This window comes from Notothenia rossii (genome assembly GCF_949606895.1).
Source record: "Notothenia rossii genome assembly, chromosome: 6".
Taxonomy (NCBI): Eukaryota; Metazoa; Chordata; class Actinopteri; order Perciformes; family Nototheniidae; genus Notothenia; species Notothenia rossii.
This window is the reverse complement of record NC_136909.1, coordinates 39,227,131-39,248,192: the sequence shown is the minus strand read 5'-3', so window position 1 is coordinate 39,248,192 and position 21,062 is coordinate 39,227,131. Positions and strand designations below refer to the sequence as shown.

General features: G+C 40.2%; 1 protein-coding gene and 1 long non-coding RNA gene across 2 annotated transcripts in view; one reads left to right on the top strand and one right to left on the bottom strand.

Moving 5' to 3' along the window:
- The window catches only part of LOC307042849 (uncharacterized protein), a gene marked incomplete at its 5' end in the record, with an annotated part of 4,443 nt that extends 2,816 nt beyond the window's left edge, over nt 1-1,627 (top strand). The window contains 4 exons of the mRNA XM_079687013.1: nt 57-161; nt 244-429; nt 517-696; nt 899-1,627. Coding sequence (XP_079543139.1) covers nt 57-161; nt 244-429; nt 517-696; nt 899-1,134 — 707 coding nt within the window. The 3' untranslated portion in view covers nt 1,135-1,627. The remainder of the gene's footprint in view (nt 1-56; nt 162-243; nt 430-516; nt 697-898) is intronic.
- LOC307043415 overlaps nt 1-14,618 on the bottom strand; it is a 49,311-nt gene extending 34,693 nt beyond the window's left edge. The window contains exon 1 of the long non-coding RNA XR_013809377.1: nt 12,454-14,618. This is a non-coding gene — a long non-coding RNA (uncharacterized lncRNA). The remainder of the gene's footprint in view (nt 1-12,453) is intronic.
- Between the last annotated feature and the right edge of the window lie 6,444 nt (nt 14,619-21,062).

Here is a 21,062-nt window from a genome sequence, read left to right as displayed (position 1 = left end):
AACAGACCTTGATTGTGTTTGAAACTTGTTTTCTTCTTTTTATCTTATTCATTTAGGAAGTGCATCAGCCAGTCCTGCAGATGCTGGTAGTTTGCAGATCTCAATAGAAGCACTCTTTGTGAGCATTTGCTGGAAAAAGCACTACCTTTACAGACAAAATGGTAAGCATTTTGGGACATTTATTGGTTGTGTTGATTAAATCCCGTCAGCTCTTTTGTAATCTATGTGTTACTCTCATTACAGATCGTACCAAAAGGCATCAAAAGATCGTCCAAAAGGTTGCCCAAGAAAAGAAAAGGTTGCTAGAGGACATCCACAAGTACAACCAGCAACCTGATGGTGACCCTATTGACACCAACTCGGTTGTGGAGAAACTCTTAACCAAATCTGCAGAGATCATGATCTGGCCTTGGCAGGAACCCAACAGAGGTGCTGTATAAAGATTTTACTTCTAATCTACAAAACTGTAGTCATAAAATGTGTTCATTAATGTGAAATGTTTATATTCATTCTCAGACGGTGTGGACATTCTCACTAAGAAGGGGCTGTTTGACCAAAAAATGCTTCTGTCACGACTGACAGAAGAAAAGCAGATCTTTGTGAAGGAGATGATGCAGCACTGTCAGTACCTCAAGGACTCTGTATCAAAGGTCCAGACACTGATGGCCCCAGTTTCATTGATCACACAGACAGGAAGTAAGTGAACCACATGGATTTATTCACTTTAAAATACATAAGTCAATGTTTTTCAAACCAGCAAAGGCAAACACACTTTAAAGAAGATTTTATCCATCTGTTTGTTTTTATTTGAGTCTGACTGCATTCTAGTCTTTCTTGACCTAAATACGTTTTCTCTGAATAATTTTCACAATTTATATTTTTGCTATATAACTTGTAGGCTATCCGAATGGAATCACAGAGAAGGGGTACAAGGGCCTTATGTGTCTTCTAAGGAGAAATCTGCATGACCTCAGACTCAAACAGCAGACAGTAGCAGGCGCCTACAGAGGAATTCTGGAACCCAGTCCTATAGGCTGGTGGAGGAGGAGGAGGAGGAGGACGAGGACATGGAAGAAGAAAAAGACTGGCAAAGTGACAACAGCTGATGAAGATGACGCAGAAGAAGGAACTTGACTTGTGGAAAGTTACTTGGTGCCCTTATGCAGTTCTATAGTTAAAGCGGACATATTATGCTTATTTTCAGGTTCATATTGTGTCCATATATCTGCCTTTTTACTGTTTTTCATTTTCATAGCTCCCTTCAGCCATTCTGACTTAATAATCAGATTTCAGCTAGCTGACTGTTTTAAGTGAATAAAAAGGTAGTAAAGTGACACCAAACACAAAGCAGTCTAACACTACCACGCTAACACAGCTAGCTAAGCTGTTAGCTAGCTAACATGTAGATGTTTGTGTCTGGATTTGATTAAGTGTGCAGTTTTTACATTAAAGTGGACATATTAAGCTTATTTGAGTTTGAAATGAGTGCTTCTACTGTGACATGTTTCCATGCTTTAATGTTGAAAAATTACTTTTTTTCTCATATTACCTGTGCTGCAGCACCTCTTTTCTTTACTTTGTCATGTGCATGATCATATATTGTAACCTGTGTTTTGCTACATATGCTCTTTTATCTTACCAAAATAGTAATAAACTTGATTTTGTACATAAGTGATGTCTGTAAATATTTACTGATACTGATAGTTGTCTTCACACATCAAATAATTAGCTTGAACTGAGGTTACAGTCATACCATTTATAACAGAGATTGATATTGGATGTGTAACATAATTCATAACTAACTAGAACCTATGTTGAGGATGGGGAGAGGGACAACAGTTCTTCCAAAAAGCACTGGTAGTGTAAGGGACATCTTAAAGGGTCAGATAATAAAGACAGACATTGGCAGTGTAACGTTGTTGTAACATGTAAAGCCCTAACACTGAGTACATCAAAGTAACAATTCAACAATATTAACCACATAGTCACCACTTGTCATAGGCTACTATCGGCGATAAAGTTTAATACAAATATTACCAAAGATGTACCCAATACCCATTAAAACATCCAAGTTGGATCATTATCCAACTCTTACTCTCTCATCCTCTCTGGACTCTCTCTGTCCTCTCACATCTCGGCCGGCTTGTCAGTCCCCTCCTGCTCCCTGGCTAAATGACGCACTGCGTGCTAATAGAACCATCCTTCGGGCAGCAGAGCGGAAATGGTGGAAATCCAAACACCATGACGACCTCCTAACCTATCAGGCTCTCCTCTCCTCTTTCTCTGCTTCCATCTCTCAGGCAAAAAGCACTTTCTTTCAAGATAAGATCCAAGCTTCCTATTCCAATCCCCAAAAACTATTTTCTATCTTCTCCACCCTCTTGGACCCCCCCAAAGTCCCTCCCCCCTCCTCCCTTCTGTCAGGCGACTTTGTTAACCACTTTGAAAAAAAGGTTGATGATATTCGCTCTTCTTTTTCTGACTCACCTTTACTCACCGCTGGGTCACCAGACCCACCTTTCACTCACACACTGACCTCCTTCTCCCCTCTCTCTCCAAGTGAGGTTCTTACCCTCATTACCTCTGCCCGTCCTACCACCTGTCCTCTGGACCCTATCCCCTCAAACCTCCTTCAGACTATCGCTCCTGATATTCTACCGTTTCTCACCCATTTCATCAATACTTCTCTAACTTCTGGTCACTTTCCAAACAGTCTCAAGGAGGCAAGAGTAAACCCTCTCCTAAAGAAACCCACTCTCAACCCGTCTGATGTTATAAACTACAGGCCTGTCTCTCTCCTCCCGTTCCTGTCTAAAACACTTGAACGCGCTGTCTTTAAACAACTCTCCTGTTATCTCCATCAGAACAACCTTCTGGATCCGCACCAGTCTGGTTTCAAGGCAGGTCACTCAACAGAAACTGCTCTCCTTGCTGTCTCTGAGGAACTGCACACTGTAATGCAGGGTTAAGGCGCGTGACCCACTGAGACCTCTGTTACAGGTTGAGTTGAGCAGATCTGAGATTTAAAATCTCTCAGAAATCACCGTTTTAGCTACAATAACTACAGAACAATTATACAGAGTAGAATAAATGAAACAGATAAGTCTATTTAAACAAGAATATAACTTACAGTGATTGCTGAGTCAGTATCGATAGTGTCCTCACCGGGTCTGGATGCACACTGAGTTATTCTGAGTTTAAATGCGTTATTTAAATGTTTTTTCAGCTGAGGGTTTTTACTAACTCACGCTGTTTTGCACTTCACGCAATCAGCAGAGTGTTCCTGCCTATTGTAATGCAGGATTAAGGCGCGTGACCCACTGAGACCTGTGTCACAGGTTGAGTTGAGCAGATCTGAGATTTAAAATCTCTCAGAAATCGCCGTTTTAGCTACAATAACTACAGAACAATTATACAGAGTAGAATAAATGAAACAGAGAAGTCTATTTAAACAAGAATATAACTTAAAGTGATTGCTGAGTCAGTATCGATAGGGTCCTCACCGGGTCTGGATGCACACATTTCATCTCAATACTTTGTTATATACCCTTTGTTGGCAATGACAGAGGTCAAACGTTTTCTGTAAGTCTTCACAAGGTTTTCACACACTGTTGCTGGTATTTTGGCCCATTCCCCCATGCAGATCTCCTCTAGAGCAGTGATGTTTTGGGGCTGTCGCTGGGCAACACGGACTTTCAACTCCCTCCAAAGATTTTCTATGGGGTTGAGATCTGGAGACTGGCTAGGCTACTCCAGGACCTTGAAATGCTACTTATGAAGCCACTCCTTCGTTGCCCGGGCGGTGTGTTTGGGATCATTGTCATGCTGAAAGACCCAGCCACGTTTCATCTTCAATGCCCTTGCTGATGGAAGGAGGTTGTCACTCAAAATCTCACGATACATGGCCCCATTCATTCTTTCCTTTACAAGGATCAATCGTCCTGGTCCAGGCCCGGCTCCAGGATGAAATGACTGAGGGGGCTTTAAAAAATCAGATGGGGCGTTTTTTCTTTTCACAACAACGAAAAATACTGGCAATGTAATGAATTGACACACCAAGCTTTTTTCCTTCTCACTGCACTACAATCTCTTTGCTTCTTTATTTGTTATTCTGGATTTACCCCTCTCGTTCTGTTCTTTACCTCTGATCTTTAATAACAGATAGTACATTATTAGATGGCTGCACTTTGGTTAACAGACTAACATTGATTTCCTCAATTTATAAATTGACAGGCTCTGTAATTATACCATAACCTTTTCTCCTCTATCCCTTAACTCATCTTCCTATACAGATTTACTTACCTCTAGTCAGGTCAGGATTAAAGAACTATTAATCTGGTTGTTTTTTATTTCCAGGATTGAATGTTCAAACCAAGGCCTGAAACCTGGCATTTCATAAGAAAGTGACTAATATATAAACCAAATGTAATATTGGATCAAATACTACACCAAATGGACAGACCCAGATTAAAAATACAAATATAGTTCCCTGGTTTGTCTCTAGAGTCTAACTGCCATGAGAAAAATCAAATCAATGTTCCAAAATCCGTCACTAGATGTCGCTCATTGTACCAATACGGTTGATATAATACATAACATATTATTATTCTAGTAAAAGGGCTCGCTTTGGCAAAAACCTGATCCATACAGGCAGCCCTGTATAATAACCATCATGTGTGGTGCTATCTGTAGTTGTCTGTCTTATTTTTTGTTGATGTCATTGTTTTCACCAGGGCCGGCCCTTGGCATAGGCAGTATAGGCGAATGCTAAGGGTGCATCAACCCATCGGGGGCACCGAAAGTTGGGGAGAAAAATTACATCATGTATTTTTTAGCTGCCCGGATTATAACAGACAAAGACGCTGAAAACTGCACTGGAACAACATAACATCAAGGACAATGGATTTCAAGTCAATATACGAAAGTAAATCAAGAAATTAAGTAAACAAGCTGATCTTCAAGTTCCTCAGAAACACTGGTCTGAGGACAAGGATTTAATATAAACATTTAATAAATCAACAGTAGGTGGCGATATATGCTCCAAGTGGAAGCGATTCGCCATTAAAGAAAGAAGAAGAAGACGAAGTAGTAGAAGAAGAAATACGCTAACGCTACAAACAGGCACACCACTGTTACTCTGTTTTTACTGACATACAGTGGCGGTTCTACGGGGTGGCAGCTGCCAACTCAGAAAAATGCCTTGCCACCCCAGCTGCCACCCCATTTGGCAGCTTTGTTTTGAAAGAAAAGTTGTGGCTCATCGGACATTTGTGAGAGAAAATCTCTAATGTCCGAGTGCAAGTGAATGCAGCACAAGACGCGAGCCTTGTAACGCCCCCTCCCCCCGCCCCGCCCCGCCCCCCTGCGATTTCATTTGAACGGGAGGACAGCGCAAAACGAGAAGCATTTCGGATACAAGTAGACAGAAGGAATGAGGTATTTGCGGTCAGGGTATGGCTGGGGTATGCTACAGCATATACATATGGCTTAGCCCCACCATGAAAAATGATGTTAAAGTAAGCAAAATAAAGTCTGCCAACTCGTGCGGAGTAAATTGCAAAGACAGCAGTTAGTAAGATTGATTTCAGTAGCCACTTGTCTGGAAATACCGAAGACTAGAAACGGTTTGAAAACTTTTGGCACGTAGTGATCGTCTTCTCAATAGAACATCTTTGATAATGTCTTCTGGCCAATCAGAATCACGATAACGGCGTGGTGTTGTTGCAGGAAGTCCCGACGGAGAATACTTTTGCTGTAGTACATCTCGATATATATCGTTACAACTATAAGACCCCACGGTTTGATGATTGATAGGTGTGTGGGCTATCTTTCATTTTGACACACAGAACAATAGAGGCTATCCACCCTTATCCACAATGTAAAGTAATTCACACAGCCTCTTCCCTCTCCTCTCTGTGAGGAGCAGCAGGTTCAGCTTTCAGAACAAAGTAACAAAAAACTGAAATGACATTCATTTTTTTTAAATACGTCGTGTAGTAATATATATTTATTTATTTTTCTTCTTAAGAGAGCACCAGAATGTGTATTTGATGTTAGTATTTCAAAAAATCTCCTGGGGGAGAATCCCCACAGACCCCCCTGCAGGGGTTGGGTTTTCAACTCTTTCACCTGTGGGGAAATTGCAGGATTGGCTCCATGTCGCCTTTTTTATTTACTACAAGACAAATGTGCCTTTTTATTTCATACAGTTCAATTTGGATTGAGACAGGGAAATAATATAAACCTCACGCGTGGCGTTTCACTGTCAAGGGGAGCCTGTATGTAATTACATTGCAAATACTGACTTGAGCCCCACCACTGTATGGGTTAGCAGCCCTACCATAGATTACCCAACACAAATACTCTGGCGCCGCAACTGTTTGTGGTCTACTATGACAAAGAAGAGCCTGTCAAGTTTGGCTGTACTCAGCATTGAATCAAAACGCACCATAGCTTTAAATCTTATTAAGTTTGTGTGGCGTTTTGCTGATCAAGATGGTAATCGCCACATTCAGCTGTTATAGGCATGCCAACTTGATGCTCTGCTCACGGATGAGTCGATGAGAATAATAAACTGTTAAGATGATGACCTTACATAAATATATGTTTCTTCTTTGTGGGGGTCTGCCCCCAAAAAACAATTTCAAGTCCTGAGAAAGTCAAATAAGACGGTGTGTAAAACTTCACTGCCCAGCCAAAAAAAAGTAAGCACTTTGATTTAACTAGGCCAGTAGGTACGGGCATTCCACTGGATAATAATTGCAGTGATGTATGTTTTAGCTGAATACACAGTTTTTTTTAACCCTAACTGATGCAGTTAGTCATTTCTTTAATGTTTGTTCTTTCTGATTTAAAGTCAAGGTTGTAACTGTTTGCAATGAAGTTGTGGGGCGCTGAACTGTTCCTTTGATTATTTTGAATTATGATAGTAATTACTGGTCTTTCAAATTTGAAGGAGGGTGAGCAAGCATCTTGAGGAACGTTCATCATTAACTCCTCCAAAAAATATAGTTTATTTAATAATAACACTGAAGATGTGAACCATAACTGTGATTGACAGCTGATAGGAATAATATGGTTGTTAATATTATCATATTCATACAGACGCACATCGATGAGACAGTTAATTAATGTATTTATTGCAGCAGTCTGCATATTTGGTACCCCTGCTGGTCTAAGAGTTAAACCAACTCATTCAGTTAAAATTCATTAAATTACGTGTGCCACCTTATATATTTATATTTAAGGCTTTACTGATGTGCCACAATAATCTCACCTAATGTTATTGAGTTAAAATATCAATATTGTGGCTCTCCAAGTTAACATTGATTGATATGACTGCGATTAAATCAGAATATACTTCTGCCAGGGGATGCCACCCCTCAAATTCTCCTGCCACCCTCTTGCCACCCCATGAATATTTGTCTAGATCCGCCCCTGCTGACATATAACATTTGATTTCACCCTGCTCTATTTCTTTTAACGGACGTTCAAAAACGGGAATATTTTCGGGAGTTTCAACCGGGTACCAGCCACCGAAAACGGGGATTCTACCCGGACGTTTTGGTCACCCATCCGACTGTGTTTACAGCTAAGTACACACGCTAAGACTACAAGCTCAGTTGGGGTTGAGGCTTTTTTACACGTTGCTTGACTGCCTGCCCACATATCTAATCTAAACATAGTAACGTGTATTGGGGAAAATAATTATTTAAAGTTATTTAATAATTGTGACATTTATTGTACTTTTTGATGGATGAATGATGCTCAAAGTCAGGAGGCAAAGAATACAACTGAGGGGGCAATGCCCCCTTTTGCCCCCTCGTGGCACCGGGCCCGTCCTGGTCCCTTTGCAGAAAAACAGCCCCAAAGCATGATGTTTCCACCCCCATGTTTCACAGTAGGTATGGTGTTCTTTGGATGCAACTCAGCATTCTTTCTCCTCCAAACACGTCTAGTTGAGTTTTTACCAAAAAGTTCTATTTTGGTTTCATCTGACCATATGACATTCTCCCAATCCTCTTCTGGATCATCTAAATGCTCTTTAGCAAACTTCAGACGGGCCTGGACATGTACTGGCTTAAGCAGGGGGACACGTCTGGCACTGCAGGATTTGAGTCCCTGGCGGCGTAGTATGTTACTGATGGTAGCCTTTGTTACTTTGGTCCCAGCTCTCTGCAGGTCATTGACTAGGTCCCCCCGTGTGGTTCTGGGATTTTTGCTCACCGTTCTTGTGATCATTTTGACCCCACGGGGTGAGATCTTGCGTGGAGCCCCAGATCAAGGGAGATTATCAGTGGTCTTGTATGTCTTCCATTTTCTAATAATTGCTCTCACAGTTGATTTCTTCACACCGAGCTGCTTACCTATTGCAGATTCAGTCTTCCCAGCCTGGTGCAGGTCTACAATTTTGTTTCTGGTGTCCTTTGACAGCTCTTTGGTCTTGGCCATAGTGGAGTTTGGGGTGTGACTGTTTGAAGTTGTGGACAGGTGTCTTTTATACTGATAACGAGTTCCAACAGGTGCCATTAATACAGTTAACAAGTGGAGGACAGAGGACGCTCTTAAAGAAGAAGTTACAGGCCTGTGAGAGCCAGAAATATTTGTTGTTTGTCGGTGACCAAATACTTATTTTACCGAGGAATTTACCAATTAATTCATTAAAAATCCTACAATGTGATTTCCTGGATTCTTTCCCCCCATTCTGTCTCTCATAGTTGAAGTGTACCTAGGATGAAAATTACAGGCCTCTCTCATCTTTTTAAGAGGCACAATTGGTGGCTGACTAAATACTTTTTTGCCCCACTGTATATATATATATATATAATAGGTAGGCTCAGCAGACAGACCGTATTGCAAAGATAAAGTGTCACATGATTATCTACTAAATAGTGAATTCAGCATCAACTTCACCAAGATGAAGTTAATATCTTCCGAAGATACGTGTTTATGTCTTTATGTCCCTACTAGAATCCGAGCTCAAATGACTCAAACCAACAAAATGTCCAAGCAAAGAATCATGTGCACCATGAGGCTGGGTTATAAGGGTAATTTACAAATAAAATACCCCATTATAACAATGGACTTTATCTTTATGTATTTATTATATATTACCCCCTCAGGCTGATTTTGGAAAAGGACATTAACCGTTGTTTGGTGTTTTTCCCTTATTTATCTAAAACAAATGACATGATAAATTACTTGTGTTTATGTGTATAAGACTTGTGTTTCTGCCCCTGCCATTGCTGCACAAGGTTGCAACATTGTAGATAAATTCAACCACCGACACCTGTCTGCTCTCACATTCTTCTATTCTGCAAATTTGGGGTGGGACACAATAAATAAAGCTTCGCCAGTTTGTTTGTTTTATTGCACAGTCAAGACATAACAATAACGGCATCACGCCGCTCAAATAGCTTTTGCGAACATCGCTCAAAACATTTGGAGTTGGGACCTGCTTTCTGTAGAAGCAGCTGCATCCCGTCCTCAGAGTAAATTGCCAGAAGCGCCGACACTTCCTCATCATTCCACCGCTCCGGTGTTGTAGTACGTGTGGTCATAACTGCTTTAAAGTACAAAAAAACTACTCGCTCAGGTGTGGATGTGGTTTTGTAGCGAGGAAAAAAATGGCTGCCTAACAAAAAAAATTCAGAGTCTAACGGGGCGTGGTTTGCAATTCGCCCAGCCAATAGAAATAGAATAGAAATTAGCACTCTTTTATCACCAGGTTCGTACCACCTCTCTAGCAGGGACTGAAAATGGCCAAAAGAGTTCCCAGCACTGAGTAGTCCCGGCGGTGTGAATGCGACATTATTGGTACTAACGGAACTAAAGAACCAAAGTACCAGAGAAAGTACTGCGGTGTGAATGCGGCTATAGACTGATCAGCAGAGGATACGTCCTACAGTTTTCCTCTCCCCCCCCCTCCCCCCACAGTTCAATGGGATACAGGAAACACTCCTGTCCTCCCAGAAGCTATGTCTGGCGCTCCAATCCGAGCTGCTGGAACTCCTGTTGAAAGAGGATATTTCCAGGGTTCCTCAAAGGGAGGAAAATCAGGGGTTTTCACTCGTTATTTTTCTAATCCCGAAAAAGACTGGGGGAATGAGACATCCTCGATCTGTCAGTATTCCACAGGCTGACGATCAAACAGGTGCTGGAATGTGTTCACCAGGACGACTGGTTCACTTCCACCTGAAGGATCATCACAAAACACAGGAAACTCCTGCGTTTTCTCATTTCAGGGAATATCAGACCAGACAATCGTCTGCCGTTCAGATATTTCCTGGCTCCTCGCATTTTTGTGTAGAGAAGGCTGGAGCCACTACACAGAGGAGGGATGAGAGTGTGGTTTTCTCTGGACGACCTGCTATTTGCTGGCTCGCTCCAGAGAGGAAATCGCTTTACAGACGGTACATCTCGTATCGCATCTGTCAAAGCCTGGGTTTCATAATAAATTGGAAGAAGAGCTGTCCTCTTCCCTCTCAGACAATCGTTTATCTGGGAGTGGAATTAAACTCAGCTAGCATGAGAGCGCGGCTCTCGCGGCTGCGAGTGGAGGAACTGACAGCTGTTAGAACTTAAAATCAATGTTTTGATGGTATAATGTAGCTTAAACATACCGTCAGTTTAAACGCTGTTTTATACTGAAAAAAACTGAAATTCTCGTGCACAACCAGTTAAGCTTTTATTCTGAAAATCCTTCATCTCCGGTTAGCATTTAGCATGTGGCTAATATACGATTTCCTAAAGAGGTGAATTTAGTAGCGAAATGACATGGAGTGGTGCAAACCGAAACCTACTGATTTAACACTACAACTATAGATGTTGAGATACCACCATGCTGAATATTAAATGAAGATACAGTTTATTTGAATACATTATTGTTTACAGACGTGGGTAGCATGTGACAACATCCGGAACTCCACCGGAAACCAAAATGCCGTGAAGTATTTCCAGTATTTTTAAAGTATGAATTACAGGGTTTAGAATGTGTTAAATGAAAAGTGATGAAAGAGAATATGAGGAGAAGAGGCATGTGGAAGTAAGCAATGAATGTAAAATGTCGGAATCCTCTGTATAAAGCAATATCGGATCGGACTCAGAAGAACGAGGGGGGAGTCCCCTACATCACTACAGCTCCCAGAGAGGAGGAGCGAACAGCCAGGAAGCGGGAAGTACGAAGACTTGTTTGTCTCTTCTTCACGGCCGCCATTGCGAGAGGGAGCTGCAGCTTTTCTCTCCTCACCAGAACAATATTCTGTCTGTAACACTACCGCGCCTTTTTAATTAAAGTATCCCATTTGAATCTTCTCAGAGACTCCATTTAGTCTCATTTTAAAGCTTCTCTCCTGGTCGCGAGAATAACGAACATAGTTAACAATTGGTGACCCAACCGACGTGATCTCGTTCCACCGGGAGAGCAGTTGCAGTTTTCAAAGGAGCTTGAACGATGCTGGCAGACATACACTCGGGCCCATACAGAAAGGTAAAGAAGTACCTGTTTATTCAAAATCTTCAATAGATTTCATAGTGAACAATAGGAGTGTGTGTCTGTCTGGTAAATTGGACTCCTGAGAAAGACTGCCTAAATTAAAGTTAAAACAAGCCTAAATTGATAAACATTGGTATTCTCGGTGGCGTTGCTTTGTCACAGGCAGGGTGAGTTCATTTTATTTTTTTCTTACATTTAACCCTGCATGCTATTCGTTTGTCTGTTATTACATGTCGGCTAGAGGCCAATCACTTCAATAGGTGTCTCTTGTTACGTTTTAAGTTAACGTGAATGGTTTTAGGCCATTAAGCAGTTGGGACTGCTTGAGGCAAAGACACAGCCATAGTTGGAAGCTGAGGTTATTGGAGTGAGTGTTTGTGTTAACAACAGTGTGAGGCTGTTTTTAAAAAAGTCCTTTTTCGAGGAAAAGGCCTGAGGAGTTTGAAGCTTTCAGTGGTTACTTTTTTCTGTTTTCAACAAGACATTGCGTGTGGATTACGACGAGAAAAAGCGACATTCGTGCGTCAGATAGACGATATTCTTCTGACTGTGTTTGGATAGCGTCCCATTTTGTCCCTGTTAACTGTGTTCGTTATTCTCCCGACCAGGAGAGAAGCTTTAAAAGGAGACTAAATGGAGTCTCTGTGAAAGTTCAATTGGGTACTTTAATTAAAAAAGGCGCGGGTTGGTCACAAGCATGATATTGTTCAGTCAGACAAACAGCTGTGATCCGCTCCTCGATAGGGAAGAGAAGAGCCTGGATCTCTCCTCCGGTGCTGTTATATATCCTCTGCTGGCTCCTCCCCGCCAGCCGGCTCGCCTCGTCTCCAATGTCCGTTATTGCATTTAAACAGAGGATAGGTTCTTTTAACATTCAATATATGCTTAACACGCCATTTCTCCTCATATTCTCTTTCATCACTTTTCATTTAACACATTCTAAACGCTTTAATCAATACTCTAAACAATACTTCTCGGCTCGTTTGGTTTCCGGTCATTCCGGATGTTGTCACATGCTACTCTCGTCTGTAAACAATAATGTATTCAAATAAACTGTACCTTCATTTAATATTCAGCATGGTAGTATCTCAACATCTATAGTTGTAGTGTTAAATCAGTAGGCTTCGGTTTGCACCACTCCATATCATTTCGCTACTAAATTCACCTATTCAGGAAATCGTATATTAGCCACATGCTAAATGCTAACCGTAGATGAAGGATTTTCAGAATAAAAGCTTAACTGCTTGTGCATAAGAATTTCTGGTTTTTCAGTATAAAAGAGCATTAAAACTGACGGCATGTTTAAACTACATTTCTACATTAAAACATTGATTTTAATTTCTAACAGTCCCTCCTTACACACCTAAAAGGTGTGTATAATACTGAAATCAATGAGTTCTTCATCTGAACTTTGCATATTACATATCTCATATTAACAAACATACAATCAAATGGAATGGTTTTACAGCCGGCTTTACAAAAATACAAAATAAATTCTTGTCTGTGTTCAAACATAAAAGTTTTCCCTTGTGCATAACTTCTAGTGTTTACATTCAATATCATTCTTCAAAATAGCAGCAATGGCTTGGTATCAGAACATTTCTTCGTCCCTCCTTTCACAGAAACCGTTCTCATACCACGCTCATTGTTAAGGCACTTGTTTTTACAAAGTGAAAAGAAACAAACCATTTTAGAATAGCAATGATTTTTACAACATGAGATCCACCATATTAGAATAGTATAAAGTAATAAAGAATAAAATAAAAATATCTTGGATTGGCAAAGTAAATTGAAAAATAAAAATAAACTATCTTGGAATGGATGTAAAGAATCACATCAGCTGGACATTCGTTGATCAATCTCATCTCCGAACATCCATATCATTTAAACTAACTCATCATTGTCATCAACATCTGTATACGGGGGTTGGCCGTCTTGTTCTGCTAGCATTTGTAATTATCTCCTCATGAGAAATTTACCCTCCCTCCTTTCATACCATTTAAGGTATGAAAGTAATATGTTCTCTAGAAGGGGCCGTCTTGATCAATCGGTACGTTCTACTCTGGGGTACGGCATTCTAAACAGTCATTTCTGGGAGAAGATTTTGGTCAGTTACAACAGTTGTAGAGTTTCATCACTTAAAAGTTCCTACTCAGTAACTTTGGGTGGTCTGTTCTAATGCAGTGATAAAGTCCCTGAAATGGTGGGAAAACCGGTGGAATATTAATAACGCATCATACTAATTTATCTTCAATTATGGTCTACTTAAATACCTATGCTAACCCCTTTAACAGTGTGTGGAACCTTGGGTGCCCGAGCATGTGATAATTACTTCCTCCTTTAACAAGGATTTTAAAAACAGAAGTCATTTCATTAATGGTTTGTAGTTCAATTCAGGAATTACACTTATGGCAGATATGTTTCTCCTTTAAATAACATCTCTAAATGTCAGGTCATCACCGATTGAATGGATGACCTTTAGGAGCTGGTGGCGCTTGTCTTTTAAAACTCATACTCTGGTGCCGTGCGCTCCCTCTGAAGCTGCAAGTAAGATTTAAAACATCTGCAGGGTGGATCGAGCGACCCCTTCTCCCTGAACGATATTTGTTGTAAAATATGCACAATCACAATGAGTGATCCAAGGCCCCGCATGTATTACTCCCAATTATAGTAGTTTTTTTTTAATTAAAATGTGCAATCTCTCTTTGCCCAGTGTCTTTTTAAAACTCTACATCTTGGACGAAAAACAAATGTTATTTCCACCTTAATCTTCCCTCCTGAGGTAATAACCATGCTACAATGGAGAAATCAATACTCTAGATTGGAATACTATCTTTGGCTTGGTACTAGCTCTACCTTTAATATTTTCCATACAAATAAAGATTTGTCTGCTTTTATAGAGTGGTTACTAAAACCATCCCTTTAAACTGTAGGTCTACTGTAACAAATAAAATCTTACCCAAATTCACACATGAATAAAAAAAACTCTTAAAGAATAATCTGTTCATATGATGAAAAGATTGAATAATATGTTCTACCCTCAGTGTGTTTTTAGGGTTATTTAATAGTTTCCTCTTTCTTTCTTTATAAATTCACCAATTGATTAATTAATGGCTAATAAACCTTTTTCTTTACGTATTTCTCGTTGGTGAATAAGTGTGTTTATGTGTAAACTCACTCACTCCCGTTTTCCTTCTCTCGCCCTCTGGTTGTCAAGCCACGACCCCCTCACGTTCTGCCGGACCATGCCAACTCCTCCGGCCTGTCTTCTCCTCCGTCCACCTTCTCCTCAGTCCATCTGCTCTTGGATCCTTCCGCTGTAACTCTTTTCAGTGTCCCATCTGCTTTGCTTTTAATCTCCTCCTTTACAGTCTCTACTTTGTTGCATGGAGGGCGTATTCTGCCCTCATGTCCCACACTCTGTTCTTGTGTCCAAATCTTGTGGCTCAGCTTGGAACTTCATGTCCTGTGGGGGACCGATGAGAGTGTGCCTTTTTATGTCACCTGTAGTTCTGGATTCCTCAGGTGGAGATGGTTCAGCTCTGCTTCTCTGTCTGTTCGATGGAGGAGGAGGAGTCTTCCGTGGTGAGGTCTTTTGTCTGCTTGGAAGTTGGGGTCGTAGCGTTCTGACAGGCGGATAGATAGAGAGAGAGAGATCTCGGGACGCATTATCTATAGTTAATTCTAACACACTGAGGTAAAATAAATCCAATCTTTCCCACTCTATTTTCCTACACATACTATCTTTCTTTGATGTTAAATGTCATCGGAGCCCAGTTAATGTTTTCTAATAATTGTACCATATCCCTAAACATTTTTTTCACCCACTGTAACATGTTTACTCCAATTAACTCTTTCAGGAAACCACTTTCTTCCATAAATTTAAATACCTAGATGCTTCAAGGACCACATATTTCACACACTATAAAGGAACGTCTCCATATTTTCTCCATCACTTTAAATCTCACTGTTATTTAGAACATAAGTAACTTTGGTGACTGGAAATATCTGCAATGTCGCCACTGTCTGCTAGGAAATTTTGTTCATAGAGTTTGTACGTACAAAGCTGTACTTTTGGGTTAGTAGCCTGTTTCAACTGTAATCATTTTCAATAATTCTACTCAGGTCACCGGTCGGTTGTTCATAAACTTAACAGGGGGTGTTTCTGGTACAGACTAAAACATGGATCCAGTGTATTTAGAGATTCCCCTAATCTGTAAATCCCCATCACTTACATATCCCGATCACTTAAACCCATCTCATCATTTGATACAAGAACTGCATATAGGGGGGTGAATCATCTTGATTATAACCGCCTCTTGTTTGGGACCGAGTATTTCTAACTCCTCCTCTTGTTGCTCAGCTGATCTTTCGGCTCTGAGGATAAGTGAAAGTCTGTGAAACACAGCTGGAGTCTTGTTAGTGATGTGGGCATTCTCTATGAGTGAACTAATGGTTCCATGTTTTACTTGATATTGTACTCCCCATCCAACCAACAAGATGCCAAGTGTAATGAGCACAATCAACAATGCTATTCCGACTCTTATCCCTAGGGGACCCCACAATTGGTTTGGCTTTGTTCTCGTCATCATCTCTATTTTATCCCTGGTTGTGTCCGTTACAGAATTTAAATAATGAGTCCAAAAATAACATACAAAAAATTGGACTCTTTTTCAGATGTAAAACAAAAAAATAGGTTTTCACATTAATGTACAATCTATAAAAATCTATAGACAATTTGTCTTTTGAGCTGTTTCTATCTTTATCTTATTTCTATTTATTGTTTTGTTCCAGCTCTGCCAAATCAGTCCTAACTCCCAATAATGTTCTGGAAGTCGCCAGTGAAGGGTGACAATGTGTGAGGTGGTGTCAATTTGCTCCTTTTTCCTTACCTTTAAACCGGAGCGCGTGTGAAGTTTGTTACAACTTTTCACGCTTCCGTCCACCGGGGATGAGCCCACTGTCTTTTGTGAACTTTCACCCTCACCCAATCACCTGGCCGAACAGGAGTCTCTTCTGGTGTCTCGTCTGGTATCTCTGTAGTTTTCCTAGCCTGTGTAGACAAAACTTGCATAATATTACTCAGAGTTCTGACATATTCATCCACTTCTATTTGTATAATATCTAAAACTGGACCACTCCCTCCTTGGAGAAGGCCCAAGCTTCGGCATACCTCTTGTTGTTTTATGACCTATTGTTGACTACATGTTATTATTTATTAACTACAACGTCACTGAAATCAACATATCTGTATAATCATGACACTCCCTCCTTTGAGCATAAAATGCTCAATTAATATTGTAATGATTACCGTATTATGAACAGGACATGGAAATCCCACAACGTTGCATTAAATAAATATAAATTCTCCGTGTACCCACAAGGCGTACAAAAATATCATATGATGTATGGCTTTCTGATGGCATAAATGCATATTCACAAAACATTTCCCATTAGCACTTCTAATAGTTTACTTGTTTCAATAATGGCTTTTGTAATGGTATTATGCATCATCGTTGCTGCGAAAAACAATACCCCTGGTGTCGCTAATGCGTCTCAATAACTCTAGGATTAGAGGATTGGTTGACACTGCTGAACTAACATATGATAAAATAATCTTTCTCCAAACTGGAGGTAAAATATGAACTATTCTCACAGAGAGTGACCTGCATGAAGGGCTGGTGCCCCTCACTCAAATGAGATATTGCCTTACGCACTACACTATAAATCAGTAAAGTTACTCAAGAATAAATAAATAAAGACTGATTCTTGAAACTGTTGTAAAAACCCTACAACTTCTTCATCCAAGCTCTTAATCAGTGTTATGTTATTTAATCTGCGGCTCATGCCTTAAAACAGACACTTCAGACCGATTATAAAATTGTGTTTATGAGAAAAATGTAATCTTACTCCATAAATCACATAATTGTTTGATTAAAAACTGCACTTCTGGCTAAGAATAAATGAAGTTCCCCTTTAAACACAGCCCCGGTCTTCTGACGGGGTCTATTTATGTACTGGCTGGAAAATGTTGGGCCAGTCTCTGTCGCTCCGTCACAGTTCTCCCACTAACAGTCACTCTCTAGTTCTGCTGGGTTCTTGTTGACTTCTTCACTGGTTTGAGACAAGCGACCCTATCGGACACCTCCCTTTGTAGCCAGACTTCACCACAGCAGAATCGAGTTTATGTTTTCAGGTCTGGACAGCTTCACGTCTGGTGTATCGCCGCCCCTTGCATATTTTGGGTGGAAGCCCGTCTTCTTGACCTCACTAGTTGTGTGGACACAATAGTTTTCTGTGTGGGGGAACAACATCACTTGTAATCTGTATCCTTCTCATAATTACAAAAATAGTCTGCTAAATGTTCTACTCTGCTACTTCTAATTGGTGGATGCTCTGTGTAAATGTAAATTCAAAGCAAAAGGAGCAAATTGAATTTGCATTTCACGAAATGGCGATTGCCCTGTCTTTGTTTTTCCACATGTGGGGTGTAAACAAGATGGCACCCGATTATTTCGCACTCTGACCTGTAGACAAAGAGATTTGTCCATGCGGCTATCAGGTGGGAGTTTAAACAATGGCGAGGTGATCTTTAAACGAACCGTAACAAAGTAAACCACTGGTGTGGTATTATAAACCCTGAAATCCAAGCCAAAACAACGCTTAGTTTAAAATAACAAACTTTCTATCTAGTTTACTATGAAAAAATGGGCTTTATCTTATTGATATCATCACTTAAAGTTAGGAACCCTTACGCACTAGCTATAAACCTGTTCACGTAATATTTGACTTTATAGTCGACTATGGGCTTTATCTTATTAATATCATCACTTAAAGTTAGGAACCCTTACGCACTAGCTATAAACCTGTTCACGTAATATTTGACTTTATAGTCGACTATGGGCTTTATCTTATTAATATCATCACTTAAAGTTAGGAACCCTTACGCACTAGCTATAAACCTGTTCACGTAATATTTGACTTTATAGTCGACTATGGTTAACTGTTGCTATTTGGACACGCCAAACCGGGACCATGGAGACCTATCAGCCACTGATAATAGACCGTCGTCTTATTACTGCACTGCTGTTGTAATTCCGATTACCGTAACCCACCCGCAATATCTTTTTTTAAACAGAACAGTTTTAACCACTGATAAAGGCTTAGACCTTAACCAAGCCTTTCTTGAAAAGGACTTTATTTAAAGCACTGACTTCGGTCTTAACCCTGAGTTGATTCACTATGCCCCGCTGGTTTTCACTTACTCGGCCCTTAACCGATTCGCTATGTCTCCAGATCTTAACAAAAATCGTCAAATGGGCTATATACCCTTACGTCATAGGCTAACTAACTATTAACGTAACAAGAGACACCTATGTGAAAGCAGCAAGGCACCTATCCGAAGTACAATGTCCACACACTATATATTTAAAATTCAACACCCACACATGGTTAATAGCATGCAGGGTTAATGGAACAAAAGAAAGTGTGAACTCACCCTGCTTGTGACAAAACAACGCCTCGTGGTTTTAGAGTGATTATTTTATCAATTTGGGTTGTTTTAACATTAAAATGCACAGCTATTTTCAGGATCAGCCGGCTGCCGTCAAACACACAAATCTAACTTTGCCTAGTTTAACTAGTGAAGAATCTTTGTCATAACAGGCATCTTCTTACCGATTGATTTGAGCTCTTGTGTGTCGAATGGCTGCAAGCGTCTCCAGGAAACAGCCGGTTGGTTTTCTCTCCTCGGTCAGCGGGATCACGTCAGGGAATTCACCAGATTGTTAACTGTGTTCGTTATTCTCCCGACCAGGAGAGAAGCTTTAAAAGGAGACTAAATGGAGTCTCTGTGAAAGTTCAATTGGGTACTTTAATTAAAAAAGGCGCGGGTTGGTCACAAGCATGATATTGTTCAGTCAGACAAACAGCTGTGATCCGCTCCTCGTTAGGGAAGAGAAGAGCCTGGATCTCTCCTCCGGTGCTGTTATATATCCTCTGCTGGCTCCTCCCCGCCAGCCGGCTCGCCTCGTCTCCAATGTCCGTTATTGCATTTAAACAGAGGATAGGTTCTTTTCACATTCAATATATGCTTAACACGCCGTTTCTCCTCATATTCTCTTTCATCACTTTTCGTTTAACACATTCTAAACGCTGTAATCAATACTCTAAACAATACTTCTCGGCTCGTTTGGTTTCCGGTCATTCCAGATGTTGTCACATGCTACTCTCGTCTGTAAACAATAATGTATTCAAATAAACTGTACCTTCATTTAATATTCAGCATGGTAGTATCTCAACATCTATAGTTGTAGTGTTAAATCAGTAGGCTTCGGTTTGCACCACTCCATATCATTTCCCTAATAAATTCACCTATTCAGGAAATCGTATATTAGCCACATGCTAAATGCTAACCGTAGATGAAGGATTTTCAGAATAAAAGCTTAACTGCTTGTGCATAAGAATTTCTGGTTTTTCAGTATAAAAGAGCATTAAAACTGACGGCATGTTTAAACTACATTTCTCCATTAAAACATTGATTTTAATTTCTAACATCCCATAATAGCATGTTTAAACAGAAGAGATAAACATACTGGCTCTTAAAGTAAAAAAATGTACGTACATGGGTTGAGGGCTATGACGTAAGGGTATGAGGCCCATTTATCATTGTAAACTAAATACAAATGTTATTTTAAAACTACAGTGTTGTTGTGTGTTGAATATTCTAGACTAAAGATCACCCCACCATTATTTCAACTCCGCTGTGAGAGCCACGAGGTGTGTTTTGAAATCCCTTTGTTCTTCAGGTTTTTCTTGTTGAATTGAGGTCAGTTTTGCAACAGTTGTCCCTCGTGGATTGAACTGTAAATTACAACAGCGCACTCTGCTGGTTAGGGCTGTAACGATACACTAATCTCACGATACGATACGATACACGATATTGAGCTCACGATACGATATATATCACGATATTCAGCCAACGATACGATTCGATATAATTCAATACACTTACATCATTTTCTGAAAGATTTTAAAGGGACAGTGTGATTTTGGTGACATCTTGTGAGTGTTCCATTGACTTGGATTGAATTAATTCAACTGAAAACTGAAAGCATCAATTATACAATATATGGCTCTGACTAGACAGAGAGTCTACAGCTTGCAAATGCTGGACAAAATGACTCAAAAGATGTGGTGAGAACATTTGTTTCATTTATTGAAACAGTGCCAACTGTAGTTTACAAGCCTTTGAAACGTAAGTACATAAAGTGCAGTATCACAATGGAAAATGGAGAATTAAAAGGTGCAGCAGGTGGCCTGTTCTGAACAGATTCTTTTACAGCATTTTTAGCTTAACACAGAATATGAGGTAGCCAATAATTCAAGTCACGAAGAACAACATTTAATGTAAAATGTACCTGCCAATAATTCAAGTCCAAAGGAGTGACATTTAAGCCAAAAACACTAAACAGAAAGGCTCCTCTCTACATAACTGCATCTACATTCTCTTCAGATTTTTGTTCAGGAATATAATCTGATCAACGTGGTCTGGGAGAAGTGCACTTCT